Here is a 16,645-nt window from a genome sequence, read left to right as displayed (position 1 = left end):
CTATATTTTCAGTTAGTTAACGTTTACTTTCTACATAAGAACAGCCATACTGGAGTCAGACCAGTGGTCCATGTAGCCCAGTATCCTGTCTTCTGACAGTGGCCAATGCCAGATGCTTCAAAAGGAATTAACAGAACAGGGCAATTATCAAGTGATCCATTCCCTATCATCGAGTCCTAGCATCTAGCAGTCAGAGGCTTAGGGACACCCAGCGCATGGGGTCACATCCCTTACCATTTTAGCTAATTCTTTTTTTAATCCAGTTAGTTTTGTTCTTCACAACGTCCCCTAGTAATGAGTTCCGCGGGTTGACTGCATTATGTGAAGAAGTACTTTTCTTTTGTTTGTTGCAAACTTGCTGCCTATTGATTTCATTGGGTGACTCCTAGATCTTGTTAGGTGAAGGGGTAAATAACACATTCACATTGTCCATATCATTCATGATTTTATAGACCTCAATAATATCCCCCTGTAGTAGTCTCTTTTCCAAGCTGAATAGTCCCAGTCTTTTTAATCTCTCCTCATATGGAAGCTGTTCCATACCCCTAAATATTTTTGTTGCCCTTCTCTATACCTTTTTTCATTTCTAAAATCTCTTTTGAAATGGGGTGACCAGACCTGCCCTCAGTATTTGACGTGTGGGCACACCATGGATTTATATAGTGGTATTATGATACTTATATTTTACTGTATATCCCGTTCCTAACATTCTAATAGCTTATTTGACTTCTTCGCATATTGAGTGGATGTTTTCAGAGAACTATCCACAATGACTCCAAGATCTTTCTTGAGTGATAACAGCTAATTTAGATCTCAATATTTTGTTTGTACAGTTGGGATTATGTTTTCCAATGTGTATTATTTGCATTTATCAACACTGAATTTCATCTGCCATTTTTTTCTTGCCCAGTCACCCAGTTTTGTGGGATCCCTCTAACTCTTTACAGTCAGCTTTGGACTTAATTATCTTGAGTAATTTTGTATTATTTGCAAACTTTGCCACCTCACTGTTTACCTCTTTTTGCAGATCATTTATGAATATGTTGAACAGCACAGCTCCCAGTACTGATCCTTTGGAGATGCTATTTACCTCTCTCTGTTCTGAAAACGGATCATTTATTCCTATACTTTGTTTCCTATCTTTTAACCAGTTAATGATCCATTAAAGGACTATCTTTTATCTCATGACTGCTTAAAACCAGGCTTCAAACTTAGTGTGGCTGAGAGGTTTTTAAACAGTTGCTGTATTATTTTCTAGAGATGTATTTCATTGAGTAAAGGGGTTTCTCTATATTCATTAAGTTAATTGCAGAGCATTTGAAAAGTGGTATACACTTGTGGGCTTATCTACAAAGTGGAATAATGCATCTTACAGGGGTGTGATTTCTAATGCGCACTAATGTGTTGCATGTTGACAAGTCCATGTAACCTGCTGCACTTTAACATAGCTCTGTCTGAAACAGTACTATGTTAAAGTGATCTGTGGAAACTGTAGTGTGCACCAGCAGGCTCTACATGGGCCAATTTAATGCACAATATGTTAGTGCACGTTAGAAATCGCACCCTCACACTGCACATTGCTGCTCCCTGTAAACAAGCCCTAAATATGCCTTATGTGCATTCTGTCCACTAATCCGTCATGCCTAGAACCTGTTCTAATGTTCCAAAACTGAGCAGTTTTCAGACTGCTTTAAAAAAATTAAAATGTCTAACACACCAAAGATGTGGCTTACTAGCAGAATGGTAAATATTCTGTCATGGACCAGTGACAGGTTTAAAATTAATGTTAAAATTCTGCTTGATTTACAGGAGAGCTAGTTTAGATACGGTGTGAATTCTAAAATTTCTCATTCAGAAGCCTATCCTGATAAGCTTTTAGAACTAGACTGAGAGCTAGGAAAAATATGAATACTTTTTAAAGCTCTGCTAAACAGTCTGTAAAATATATTGCATAAATAGAAATGTAAATGTTTTATTGACACTCATTTACAACAGCTGGCAAAAATCCCACACTGCTGCCAATAAAGCTTTTATACTACTCAGTATACATACAAAAACAGAAAGAATGAGAGTATACACTATCAAAATAAATGTTAAGTGGTTTGGGCTACTTTAATATGAAAGGCATTTTGTAAATATACAATGATAAACATGGGACCTTATTTCAATGAAATTTATTCTTATCAAACTTAATTTTAAAAACCTCTGAAATGTATTCATTGGTGGCTTTTCAAATCTCCACTTAAAAGCAGGTTGTTTGGTCAGAACTCTTCAAAGAATGACTGGCTTGTGTGCTTAAGATGAAGAATGCTTGCAGCATACAGCAAAATGTCTTCTGAGTTAAAGTGTAGGTTTTAGTTTGCATGACTTTCAACTGACTTTACCTAATAAGGCAATCTTTCAAAATTATAACTACTTCCATTTTAAATAACAGATTACTTTGGTTTAAAAATAACTGCATTTTCTCAAATCTGGTGCCGTTCTGGTGCATTTGTCATTTTAAGAGTCTAAATAAAAAAAACCTCAATATATTTGGCAGTCAGAAGTGTTGTAGTACCCCATAACATAGTCATGCAAGAATAAAAACGTGCAACTCATATTTTTGTATCCAATGTTCTTGTTTTAGTGTAAATCTCATGAAGACCAAATTAGACCCAGAAGGACTAGGAATCATATTACTGGGTCCCTTTCTGCAAGAATTCTTCCCTGAGCAGGTAACGTAGATGTTTTTTTTTTTTCTCCTTCTTATGCCATAGAACATTTTGTATTTCACTAAATAGGATTCTTCAGTGATGCATTAAACATTCATACCTCGAATGTGCATTTTTGCAAAATTATTTAGTCTAATAAATGTTACATTTCTTTGATTACTTCGGGTCAGCTGGTAACTCTTAGCACTGTTCAGTTAAGTATAACTGTCCTATGTGATTTAGCATTCCAAAATGTTTAAATGAAAAGCTATTCTAATTTGTAGCCTTCGCACCAAAAAGCAATCTCCACTGAAGCTGCCAAGTGTCAGATAAGTAGAGCCCTGTACGGATGCATCCAATCTATATCCACAAAAATTATCTGTGGATATCCGCAGTTATCCGTGGATTTGCAGGGCTCTACACTGGGGACCAGGCTGAGACTCCAAGACATATTCTCTCTCACTATATAACTTGAAGCTATAGTTAGTAAACAAAATAGCCTTATTAATTTCAGCCATGTTTGAAATACAGGAAAATCAGCATTTGTCAAAGTTATGAAACTTTATTTTAAAGATTCTGAGTGTTACTAAGGAAAAGTGAAACAGCCACAACTATTTTAAAAGTATACTTGGCAATACACCTTTTAAAGATGTAATATTGATGAGAAAAATGTACTGTAGTAAAACGATACTGCAAAGTGTAACACTAAGGTATGTCTACACTACGAAATTAGGTTGATTTTATAGAATTCGGTTTTATACAGTAAATTGCGTATGTCAACACTAAGCGCATTCAGATGGCGGACTGCGTCCTCACTACTGTGGCTAGCATAGACTTACAGAGCGGTGCACTGTGGGTTGCTATCCCACAGTTCCCGCAGTCTCCGCTGCCCATTGGAATATTGAGTTAAGCTCCCAATGCCTGATGGGGCAGAAACTTTGTCGCGGGTGGTTTTGGGTACATATCGTCGGGCCCACCTCCCTCCGTGAAAGCAACGGCAGACAATCGTTTCGTGCCTTTTTTCCAGGGTCCTGTCCACCGGCCCCACTCAGCCCGCTGCCTGTCTGGGTGATCGGAACCCCAGGCAGGCCATGGGCTGAGCGGGGTTGGGGGACGGAGCCCCAGACCGGCAGTGCTGCCAGTCTGGGTCTCCAGCCGCTGGCTCCTGCCAGCCGGAGTCCTGGCCGCTGGCCCTGCTCAGCCCGCTGCCAGGCTTGCCATACCACGGCAAGCATGGAGCCCGCTCAGCTCACCATTACCGTACATCTCCTGGGTGCTGCTGGCAGACGCGGTACTGCATTGCTAAACAGCAGCAGCCCTTGCCTTCGCAGCAGATGGTACAGTAGGATTGATAGCCGTCATACATCTCCTGGGTGCTCCTGGTAGTCCTCGGTGAGGTCGATTGGGGCGCCTGGACAGACATGGCTATCCTCCTCTTAGAGCACCGAATGAGAGTGACTCCAGGTCATTCTCTTCTTTAAGTTTTGTCTCATGGAGATTCAGTCCTGCCTGGAATATCATGTGAGCTGGAGGCTTCTGCCTCAGGCTGCTCTCCCAGCGGGCAGCACTGCATGGTCGCATCTACCCCAGCCTGCCCCTTGCTCCCATGGCTCATGGAGCCTGGACAGTAGTAAGGAGCAGTTCAACTTGTGGAATGACAAATCCAGAACGAGGATTGTACTCTATGGGCCACGTTACGATTATTTCAGAGTCCTAGATAGCATTTAGTCCTTACAGAAGGCTTCATGAAAATTTTCCCCTGCCCCTAACAAAAATGTTAATTTATCAGAGCAGCTGAAAGGGTAAGGAACCCGGGACTATAACTTAGAGAGAGCTTCCATATTATTTAACTTATAATTGATATAATTCAAAGTAACATTTCACAGCGCGGTCTGTTCTAAGACTAAAAATGCAGGAGGGGAGTCAGAAAAAGGAACAGGGACCTGTTTCGGCCCAGGTTCGAACCAGGGACTTTTCGTACGTTAGGTAAACATGATAACCACTACATTACGGAAACCCAACTTGAACGTATCCCTCGCGTGGGCCCTATTATACTTTATGTAACGTGTGGTTGTGTATTATTAGTTTGGTATGTCAGGGGGCTTCTCTTTTTTTGCCACAAACTTTGCCAAATGCACAGGAATGTTTTCTCTAGTTACAGAAGCTACCTGATACAATGTCTATATCTATGGCCTTCCTGCTCACAAAGCAGTCATGCCCCCGCCCAAGGCTGACACATGTGCATGTGACACAGCAACCTGGCTCGAGCAGGAACTCTAGCAAGGCATGATACTTTGCTGTTAAGCGAACACAGCAATTCTTTCCTGTCCTTTGCCACTGAATGCCTCCATGCATTAAGCTGTGCCCTATCAGTGTGGGAGGACTGCATGAGCTCGGAAAACATGTAATCGCGAGTGCGGGTTTTTTGCCTTCTAATCTGTGATAACCTTAGGGATGGAGATGATAGGGAGAGCGTAGAAACATTCTGGGGGGACTGCATGGTCACCTATGCTGCTGAGTTCGCCACACTGGCCAAACAGGAAATGAAATTCAAAAGTTCCCGGGGCTTTTCCTGTGTACCTGGCTAGTGCATCTGAGTTCAGAGTGCTGTCCGGAGCAGTCACAATGGAGCACTCCGGGATAGCTCCCAGAAGCCAATACCGTCAGATTACGTCCACACTACCCCAAATTCGACCCAGCGATGTCCATTTCAGCACTAATCCCCTCATTGGGGAGGAGTACAGAAATCAATTTTAAGAGCCCTTTAAATCGACAAAAATGGCTTCTTCGTGTGGATGGGTGCAGGGTTAAATCAATCTAATGCTGCTAAATTCGACCTAAACTCATAGTGTAGACCAGGGCTAACACTACGGTGATTCTAAAATGTAGGCTGCAGCGTTCATTTTCTTAAGATTGAAAGTTTCCACAGCTGTGGAACCACTAGTCAGTCTTCTGAATTAAATTTTATATCATACGAAAACTGATATGTTGCAATTATTGACAAGTCTGGAAGCAATACACCACTGACAAATTGGAATTAGTTATTTTATTACATTTAAATACCACTCTTTTTAACTCCAGACATGATTCTTCTGCACTTTTTGGTAAGTGAAGAAGGAATTCTTTTTTGGAAAGTATTTATTAAATCTTTTATTGAGTACTTAAGCATTCTAACTGTATCAGACTTAACAGTTTTAAGTGGCTAGTATGTTTGGGTGTTGAACATGAGACACTTCGGAGGCCCAATTCTCAGAGTGTATATGCTCAACTCTTTAAAAAATAATAATAATTAATAATTCCACTTCCAGATATCCAGTTGGGCACTGAATCATTAGTCTCTTGAACATTTTGGGTTGCCTAATCTATTAACAGGTAGTGGAACTGATTGACTGGGTGTTGTATTTTTCTCCTATGAGGAGCCTGGAAAATCTTCAGTATCTTGTATCTTAACTCACTTCCTCCCCAACCTGCTTACCCCTTTTTCATCAAGCAAAGTAATTGTAAAGAGAAAAAGGGTGCATGTTAAACTGGTTTTATGATATAAAATGAACTGTCTTGTTTATACTAGGACTCCAGGGTTCCAGAGTCATTCACTGTATATCACTACAATGGATTGAAGCAGTCCAATTATAATGAAAAGGTATGGTGATCTGAGAGAAAATGAATTGAGACCTGCTTAGGAGAAACCAGTAATCATGACCATGTGATAGCAGTTCACTGTCTTATGTGAAATGAGTTTGTCAGTGCCATTCCTTGTGTCCATATTGCAGAACTGCCACCACATTTGACACTAAACAGCTAGCCAAGTAAAAAATTTGATAGAAACTTGTTTTGCACAAATTTTCTGCTTTCCACAGAAAATTGATTCTCTCCCCCCTCCCCCCCCCTTCCCAAAACCAGAAGTATTTCAATTTGGAAATGCTACCTCATACTCCAGTTCTCTTCTATATACCATGCTCTCTGGTCAAACCATATTTACTGTGATACACCAGTCACTCTTTTGCAGAGAGGAGACAATGCATCATGGGAGATGTAGTTGGACCCAGAGAGGAGAATGGGGTTATGAGACAGATGAACTTAAACTCCCATAAGGGACCACAGCAGCATTCAAAATCAAAATTTCTGGTCTTGGCCCAAAAAAATTGATATTCAAATTTCTGTCAAATCAAAGATTATTCTTCAAAGGAAAAAACATTTTTCAACCAGTTCTAATTAGCACCTTTTGCTACCAGTCTGAGTAGAGATCACAAGGAATGAATAAACAGAGACAACTACCAGTGAGGAGGTCCTTCCAGAAAATGCATTTTGATTCAATCACCATTTAATGCTGGTTGAAATCAGAATAATTTGGGATTATAAAGTCTTTAGAATTAATTGCTATGGAACTTCCAACAGTCTCATATTCCAAATGTAGGCAAAGGTACTCAGATTATTATGATTGCCTAGCAGGTTGGATTGATTTAAATCTGATTTTAATCATAGGTTGATTATTATAGGTTGTTACATTTGTTCAGATTGTTAATTGTAACATTTTTATTATGCTTCAAAATGGTGAACGAGGCAGTTCTAATTTACTAATTGACAAGCTTTTGCTTTTTTTCAAGTTTCAATTTCAAATGGAAATTCAATTTAAAATGCACAAATATAGTATTTTAATTTTTTTATTAAATTATTTTAAATGTGCTGCTTACATACAAGAGAAGTTACCAACCTTTATTAAAACTAATTTATTAAACAAAGGAAGCATTTTCTGTAGTTAGTGAATTGACTGATTATTTCTGGTTACCATGTCCTTCAAAATTTTAGAACTAGTAGATCTCATTCTTTCACATTTTGTTTTCCTTTCCAATCTATGAATAATAACTATCTTTCCTGCTTTTTCAATACATAATTGGCTTCTTAAGTTTGAATTAGGTCATTGAACTGAATTTATTGAATGAACTGAATTGAATAAACTGAAGTGAAGAAAACATTCTTTCTGCACCTTGCAAAAGAGACTAGTGCTGTCAAAAGCTGATTTTGCATTTCCAGCGGACTCTGGTGTCAGGTGTTTGAACTGGTGGCAGTCACTGGCTAATGGTTTGACTTTCTTTAAAAATTGTCAGCAATCGTGTACTGCTTAGTATTATATTACAGTATTTAATTTTAATGGATTATAATAAGTTTGAGCCTTAACATAGGATGACAATTTCAAATTTAATTGTAAATTTTTAACAAACTGATATTTTTATTGAAATGAAAAGTATTTGATTTTTTAATCTATTTTTATCCACTCTGTTGCCTGGTTATTTTGTATACATATACATGTTTTTTAAAGTTTAACCTTACCCACCATATATTTGTAACAATGATCTTCTAGAGAATTCTGGCTATTATCTTTAAACAATATTGCTGAATTAAACTGACTACAACAAGGGCTTCATAGTATGAATCTAATTAACTCTAGTTGCCTTGAACCCAGGGAATAGGGGACTAGCTGATATTTTGAAAATAAGAGTACATTTAACTTTGGGACAGGTAAGGCTGTAGCAGTAGAAGTTATTTTCCTATACCTTTTGTCTACTTACTTTAAGACCAAAATATTCAAACATGTTTTGCTAAAGTTGGGCATCTAAAGAAGTGACCTGTCTTTCAGAGGTGCTGAGCACCTGCAGCTCAAATTCAGTGCAAGGTGTGGGTGCTGGTCACCTCTGAAAATCAGGCCACTTAGTTGGATGGTTAAATTTTATTCTGTGTGTGCTTATTCATGAAAGCATGAAATACGAAATATAAGATTTTGTTCATCCTCATTGTTAACCCTTATTTTCTTGTGCACATTTGTATTGGTTGTCAATTTCTTTTCATTTGTTCTGTCTACTGACACGTGTTATGTTAATTCACTCCTCCCTCTTTTCTGTTGCATTTGAATGAAAAATATCAGATTGTTTATAGTAACATGTACCAATATGAGCAAATTTCAGTGCTCTAACTTCATAGTTTCAGAGTAGCAGCCGTGTTAGTCTGTATTCGCAGAAAGAAAAGGAGTACTAGTGGCACCTTAGACTAACCAATTTCTTTGAGCATAAGCTTTCGTGAGCTACAGCTCACTTCATCGGATGCATTCAATGGAAAGTACAGTGAGGAGATTGGTTAGTCTCTAAGGTACCAGTAGTACTCCTTTTCTTTTTGCATAACTTCATAGTGTTTCCATATATAGAGACGCAGACTTTGGTGCTTCAAAACTATGCTATTACTCACCTGAAAATTTGGTCAAAACATGATTTCTGACTTCCTTGTAAGACTCGTGCTCTACTATGAGGAAAGATTTGTACATGTTTTGCCTGTTGTGCTTTTTCATCTTATCTAAAGCAAATTGAGTTTGTTCAATGAATGGCCTATTGCCTCAGACTTTTTGCATCATTTAAGTTTTCAATTTTATTTTTTTTCTGCTTTGGCCTTTGTCAGTATATGAACAGCATGACTAATCTGTGACCTGAATAGAAGTTTCAGGCATCAACACCTACTAGTTAGATACTCTGGATCTCATATTTCAATAAATGTGAACCACTTGTGTAAAACTTTAATTTGATTTGAGTTTTTCCTTTTGTTATGAAAAGCATGCTTTGTGACAAGTGGCTTCCTACACTGTGAAAACAACATTCTATGTCTATCTTTAAAGGTATCTCAGGAAATATACTGAAGTAGATCGTTTTATTTTGACAGGTCATGTATGTAGAAGGCACAGCAGTTATTATGGGCTTTGAAGATCCAATGCTACAGACTGATGATACTCCAGTAAAGCGCTGTTTGCAAACCAAATGGCCATATATAGAATTACTCTGGACCACGGATCGATCTCCTTCATTAAATTGATGTGTTTAGAAGAAATACTATATTACTGTCTAATGCTTTACTGGGGGATTAAGAATTGGCATTTGCTGAAAGCAGTATACTTGACTGTATGAAACTGTACACTGCTATCATTGATAAATTGTAAATAATGATTACAAACACTTTTCAGTGTTAATTGAAATATTTACTTTTTTTAATCAGATTGATTTCTCTTTACAATAGTTTGTCATTTTTTTGGCCATTGTGGTAGTATTGTGAGTTCTGTTCTTTTAAAAAAGGCCTACTTATACCATCTGAATTTGCCATCTCAAAGATTTGAAAAATGTCTAAAACTGCAGTATCTGCAAGTTAGGTATCAAATTAATCTTTCAACAGTAAAGTCATTCTCTGTTTGCTTCCTCTTGAATCTTTTGGGCACGTTTTATTATTTAAATTATACTGGCTTATGTTACAGTATCAATTTGTGGTCTGGACTGGCCTTGCACTGAATGTTTAAATGAGCTTAAACTCTCTGCAGTTTTTTTTTAAATTTGGCTCTAACTAAACAACTTTTACAAAAATGGTAAAATTGGGAATAATTTCTAGGCTCCTACTAAATATAAATCATAAAAGCCGTTTCTAGGCAGTTGTATATTGCTATGGCTTAGCTATCTGGCATGTTAAAAGTGAAGACAGTATGAGGAAAAATAAGTGTGTTAATATTTATTCAAAGTTGTATAAAGGAAATGTAAAAAATCAACAGCAGGAAGAATTTGTTCTATAATCTTTAAATTGTTCAGATATATAGTATTGCCAAATACCTCTTCTCAGTTTGTCCAAACAATGTAAGCCAGCTTTATTGTATGTGTTAAGTGCATGAGAACATCTGTTATTACATGAGTATATGCCTTTATTTATTATCTAGTTGTTAGCCCTAAATAAAAACTTTTCCCTGAACTATGACCTAGCACTTTCAAGTTTATTTTTTCAATCTGACCTGTTTACTTCCTCTTCAATTTCTTTGTATTGAAAAAATAACTGGAGAGTAGAGGAGCTAAAAATGGACAACTTTTGAAGTAGAGTGATCTCTTGTGGATATAAACACAAGTTAAAGAAACTAAAGGATCACTTTAGTGCAGTTGACCCACTTAAACTTTCTGTTCACAGACCATAAATGCATAGCGTATATTAATATCAAGAGGGCTGAGAATTCATGTTTAGAAATTTATTTTCTCCACAATGTTTAGGTGGGGATACTTTCTTTTTATGTATAAATAACAGCATGAGTTAGCTTGTTTCCCCATTAAGCAGATTTGTGCTGTTTGAATTGTCAAACCAAAGAATCTAACAAAACACCTGTATATTGGAGTATTTTCAGTGTAAGTTATGTAGTAATGGCAGAGAGAAATAACAAGCTTGCCTGCATGGCATTTTCAGTTATATCCTCTGTATAAGCATAGAACCAGCTACTAGATTTACATCTGGAAAATGTCAGCAGTGAAGTGCTACTCCTGGCTACATCCACATATTCATTCCAAATACTTAACTCTGTAATTAACACTGCTCCCGAGTGCAATATTGACAGCACTGAGAATATCTCAGTTTCAAAAACCAAGAAAATAATGCAGAATTATATTTTCCTGAAAAATTATCTTCTCATGGTCAGTAACAATTTGAGAACTTTTTAAAAAATAGCCTTTCATGTATCTGGAACCAAGTTTAAAATGTCCATTTATCTGATTCAAATTGGAACATCAATATTTTTCACATGTGAACCTGATCACATAAATGGGAATAGCTGTAGTGCATACCCTCTCTATCGATGGAACTGTCTTGTAACCAGCTTAAGTGGTCTGGCACATCCCAGCTTTCTGTGCCCCTACCCTGAACCGGGCAGAGTGCCACTACTTCATGCCATCTAAGGGTATGGACTCCTTGTTTACCCACCCACCCCCCAATTCGCTCGTGGTTCACATGGTGACTGACCAAGCCTGCCAGCAACATCCCAAGGCCACCCCTCCTGATCAGGTGATGAAGAAATTTGACCTTCTGGGGTACAAGGTCTGCTCTTTTTCAGGCCTTCAGTTATTCATTGGCAACTACCAGACCATCCTGGTGAAGTACGACTTCCTCTCTTACTCCAAGTTGGTGGAGTTCCAGGCCTTTCTCCCACCAGAGCAACAGCAGGCTTTTCAGGCCCTGCTGGATGAGGGCAAGCTAGTTGCCAAAGTGGCCCTCCAAGCCACGGTTGACACTGCGTCATGCTCTCTGGCGCACAGGATGGTGCTCTGCCGGGATTCCTGGCTTCAACCCTTCAGCTTTCCCAAGGAGATCCAGACTGCCCTAGAGGGCCTCCCCTTTGACAGCCACAAACTTCAGTGATTAAATGGACAAGTTCTCCACTCTCTTAAGGACTCCTGTGCCACCCTCTGGTCACTCTGAATCTACACCCTTGCCCCAACTTGCAGGCAGCAGTGCTTGTCCTCCTGACCATGCCCTTGCACTGCCTACCAGCCCTACCCTCAACACGGCAAGATCCATCTCGCCAATGCCCATGCACTACTCTGCCACTACCACCTGAATCACCTCAATGTCCATCCAAGTAATCCTTTTGTTTCTTCCCCCAAGATCCAAGAAACTCACTCCACCCCTTCTGCAGCACCTCAGATTGTTTTGGGGGGCTGTCTTGCCCTGTTTGCCCACATTTGGAGCAAGATCACCACTGGGTGCTGGATATTGTTCACCAGTTGAGTTCCTCTCCTTGTCGCCCACCCCATGAGGACCCTGGGGATCCTTCCCGATGCAGTCTTGGAGAGGAAGCAGACACCCTCCTCTGGAAGGGTGCCATAAAATGCGTCCTGCACTGCCATGGCTTCTTCTCCCCTTATTTCCTTGTTCCAAAGAAAAGGGGTGGCCACCGTCCCATTCTGGATGTCTGGTCGCTGAACAGATGCATACGCAAGTTCCACTTCTGGATGGTCTTGCTCCCCCTCATTATCCTGGCCCTCCCCCATGGAAGCTGGTTCGCAGCTCTTGATATGAAGGATCTATATTTTCATATAGACGTCCACCCCACTCATCACAAGTTCCTCTGCTTCACCGTGGGACACTCCCACTACCAGTTCTGGGTCCTCCCCTTTAGGGCAGCCACTGCTCCCTGCATCTTCATGGGTGTAGCGGAGTACATGAGCTATCTAGACCACTAGCTATTCCCCTATCTAGATGACTGACTCCTCGTTGCAACATCTCTCAACTGCCTCTTCACCATTATCCAGACCTACCTGCAATCTCACCTTCATGGGGCACACATGGACTCTCTTGCAGCCCGAGCCTTTCTCCTATCAGATCGATTCACCATGCTCATTGCACAACTACACCACCTTCTGCATACACACATCCAGCAGTGCCTCTTCCTCCTTGGCCACATAGCAGCCTGCACCTCGGGCACGCTGTATGCCCACCTGCATTTGCTCTGCCTCCACCTGTCTCTAGTGGGTCTACAACCCACAGTTGGAGCACCTGGACAAGCCAGCCCTAATCCCCATCTCCATCTTGGCTTCCCTCCTCTGCTGGTGGAACCCATCCATGATCCTGGCCAGCATTCCACTCACTCCCCCCTTGTTCCACACCACTCACCATGGACACCTCACTTGTGGGGTGGGGCACTCACTTGGAGGGCCACACAGCCCAGGGCCTCTGGTTGCCCAGGGAAGCACAGATGCATATCAACATCCTGGAACTGCAGGCCACCCACCTTGCTTGCCAGACACTCCTGCCCCCATCAGATCCCACCACATTCAGTTGCTCTCTGACAACTTGACAGCAGTTGTATATGTCAACAAGTGGTCCCCCTCCCTCTGCATGGAAGCCATCCTCTGGAACTGGTGCCTCAGGCACGAGGTCACTCTCTATGCTGTGCACCTCCCAGGCACCAGCAACTCTCTGGCAGACATATTCAGCAGGTCCTTTTATGCAAATCCTGAGTGGAAGCTCCAGGACCTCACACTTCACTCAGTGTTTTGCCAGTGGGGCACTGTGGCAATCTGTACCTTAAGCAGCACTCTGGAACCCCCATATTCACCCCTGTCATAAGATATATTTCATACAAAGCATACCATGTAAGGAATCACATGAAAGGTCATGATCTGCTGAAACCCATTGTTCTGTCCAGATAGGTGTACCGTTAGTGTGTATGAAGTTATGAGATTTTTTTCTGTATGGTTGTTACAACTTTATTTCAGTAAGTTTGAGAGTCTACTGCTAGTTCCCCAGTGACAACAAGAGTGGTGATTCACTCCCAGGAGGGTGTTCAGTGACCATTAATCAGCAAGGGAGTTGTAAACAAGGGATTTACAGTTCTGCGATAGGAGCACCACACAATGGGGGATTGCTCAACTCTGACTCAGCAGAGCCCACCAGGACATGTTTGGGTAAGTTTCTTTCCAGGGACTGCGGATATAAAACAGGACAGTGGCATCATGCTTTTACCTTTCTCCTCCCCCACCATCTCTGAAAGAAACAAGAATGCTGGGAAGACAACAACTTGAACTGAGGAGACTGGTCCCAGGCTTAAAGGGGAAGTCTGTGGATTAAGAACTGTAACCTACCTGCAACATCAAGTGGGGTGAGAAAAACTGTTTGGTCCAAAGACTTCCTAGTCTAATAAGGTTTAAGATTTAAACTGTGTGCTTGCTTTTATTTTTTGGTAACTATCTGACCTTTTGTGCATACCACTTAAAATCTATCTTTTTCTATAGTTAATCTGTTTTTATATTTTACCTAAAACAATGTGTTTTGCTTGGGAAATCTCAGCTCAGTTTACAGCTCAGTTTAGTGTGTCCCCTCTCCACATCAAGCGGGAGTGGACTAGGTAATAAACTTACACTGGTCACGCTTCTGACCAGGCCAAGACAGTACTGTTCTGGGGTGCAAGACTGGGGGCTTGGGAGATTTGCTGGTGCCTTTCTCTGTGTGATTCATGAGTGGCTATGGGAGCATTCACACAATTTAACTGGGTGTGGAGTTCCCTATGCTATTATATTGAGTGATAACAGAGCCTAGTGGGGTTTTGTCAAGGTTCCTCCCGCACTCTGAACTCTAGGGTACAGATGTGGGGACCTGCATGAAAAACCTCCTAAGAAGCTTATCTTTACCAGCTTAGGTCAAAACTTCCCCAAGGTACAAAATATTCCACCCGTTGTCCTTGGACTGGCCGCTACCACCACCAAACTAATACTGGTTACTGGGGAAGAGCTGTTTGGACGCGTCCTTCCCCCCAAAATACTTCCCAAAACCTTGCACCCCACTTCCTGGACAAGGTTTGGTAAAAAGCCTCACCAATTTGCCTAGGTGACCACAGACCCAGACCCTTGGATCTTAAGAACAATGAACAATCCTCCCAACACTTGCACCCCCCCTTTCCTGGGAAATGTTGGATAAAAAGCCTCACCAATTTGCATAGGTGACCACAGACCCAAACCCTTGGATCTGAGAACAATGAAAAAGCATTCAGTTTCTTACAAGAAGACTTCTAATAAAAATAGAAGTAAATAGAAATAAAGAAATCCCCCCTGTAAAATCAGGATGGTAGATATCTTACAGGGTAATTAGATTCAAAAACATAGAGAACCCCTCTAGGCAAAACCTTAAGTTACAAAAAAGATACACAGACAGAAATAGTTATTCTATTCAGCACAATTCTTTTCTCAGCCATTTAAAGAAATCATAATCTAACACATACCTAGCTAGATTACTTACTAAAAGTTCTAAGACTCCATTCCTGGTCTATCCCCGACAAAGACAGACTATAGACAGACCCTTTGTTTCTCTCCCTCCTCCCAGCTTTTGAAAGTATCTTGTCTCCTCATTGGTCATTTGGTCAGGTGCCAGCGAGGTTACCTTTAGCTTCTTAACCCTTTACAGGTGAGAGGAGCTTTCCCCTGGCCAGGAGGGATTTCAAAGGGGTTTACCCTTCCCTTTATTTTTATGACAGGTTTGCTGCTTGTCACTATCAAAGCATTGAGAGAGACAGCCCAGGCTGGAGAGTTAAGTGGTACCCCAGTTCCAAGATGTACCCCGGGATCCCATCACAGGCACACTGCACTGGAATCTCTTCACAACAGCCAAGAACCACAAAATTCCCCTCTTCTGCTCCACAGGAGGATGTCCTTCTCCTTCCCTGTACCACCAAACATCACTATGTCTTCCCACCCATTCCCTTGCTCCCACAAGTCCTGTGCAAGGTACAGCAGGATCACGCAACAGTCTCTCATAGCTCCCTCCTGGCCTCACCAGTATTTGTTCACCAGTCTCCTTCACCTCTCCGCTTGCCCCACAATTGGCCTTCCCACCCTCCCGTATCTCCTCACACAGGTGCATGGCTGCCTGTGGCACCCCAACCCAGGCCCGCTCCACCTTACAGCCTGGTATTTGAATGGGGCTCACTTATAGACAGGGTGTGCTCTGCCCCCGTGCCTGACATCCTCACTCACAGCAGATGGCTGTCTACTACAGCCTGCTACCAAGCTAAATGGCGAGGCTTCGTTACTGGGTACACCATCACTGCTACCCTCTGGACTCAGTCTCCATTCCCACCCTTCTGGACTACATCCTCCACCTTCAACAGTTGGGCCTCACCTGCTCCTCGACGTCCACCTGGCAGCACTCAGTGACCTCCTCCCTGCTGTGGATGGGTTTTCTGTCTTCACTTACACGACTACCGCCCACTTCCTTCGCGGCCTCCTCCAACACCTTCCCGTCCATGCAGAAGCCTATTCCCTCTTGGGATCTGAATCTGATCCTCTCCGCCCTCACGAAGCCACCCTTCATAGATATTTAGGTCAGAAGGGACCATTATGATCATCTAGTCTGACCTCCTGCACAACGCAGGCCATAGAATTTCACCCACCACTCCTGCAAAAAACCTCACACCTATATCTGTGCTATTGAAGTCCTCAAACTTAGTTTAAAGACTTCAAGGAGCAGAGAATCCTCCAGCAAGTGACCTGTGCCCCATGCTACAGAGGAAGGTGAAAAACCTCCAGGGCCTCTTCCAATCTGCCTTGGAGGAAAATTCCTTCCCGACCCCAAATGTGGCAATCAGCTAAACCCTGAGCATATGGGCAAGATTCATCAGCCAGATACTA

General features: G+C 41.4%; 1 protein-coding gene across 2 annotated transcripts in view; it reads left to right on the top strand.

The window, feature by feature from the left end:
- Positions 1–10,463, top strand: part of MINDY3 (MINDY lysine 48 deubiquitinase 3) — a 96,924-nt gene extending 86,461 nt beyond the window's left edge. For both annotated transcript variants that reach the window (XM_048838035.2, XM_048838036.2), the window contains 3 exons: positions 2,627–2,714; positions 6,259–6,330; positions 9,393–10,463. In XM_048838035.2, the coding sequence (XP_048693992.1) occupies positions 2,627–2,714; positions 6,259–6,330; positions 9,393–9,542 (310 nt within the window). In that variant the 3' untranslated portion in view covers positions 9,543–10,463. The remainder of the gene's footprint in view (positions 1–2,626; positions 2,715–6,258; positions 6,331–9,392) is intronic.
- The last annotated feature ends 6,182 nt before the right edge of the window (positions 10,464–16,645 follow it).

This window comes from Caretta caretta, chromosome 2 (genome assembly GCF_965140235.1).
Source record: "Caretta caretta isolate rCarCar2 chromosome 2, rCarCar1.hap1, whole genome shotgun sequence".
Classification (NCBI taxonomy): domain Eukaryota; kingdom Metazoa; phylum Chordata; order Testudines; family Cheloniidae; genus Caretta; species Caretta caretta.
Note: the sequence above shows the minus strand (reverse complement) of the source record. Positions and strands in the feature narration are given on the sequence as shown.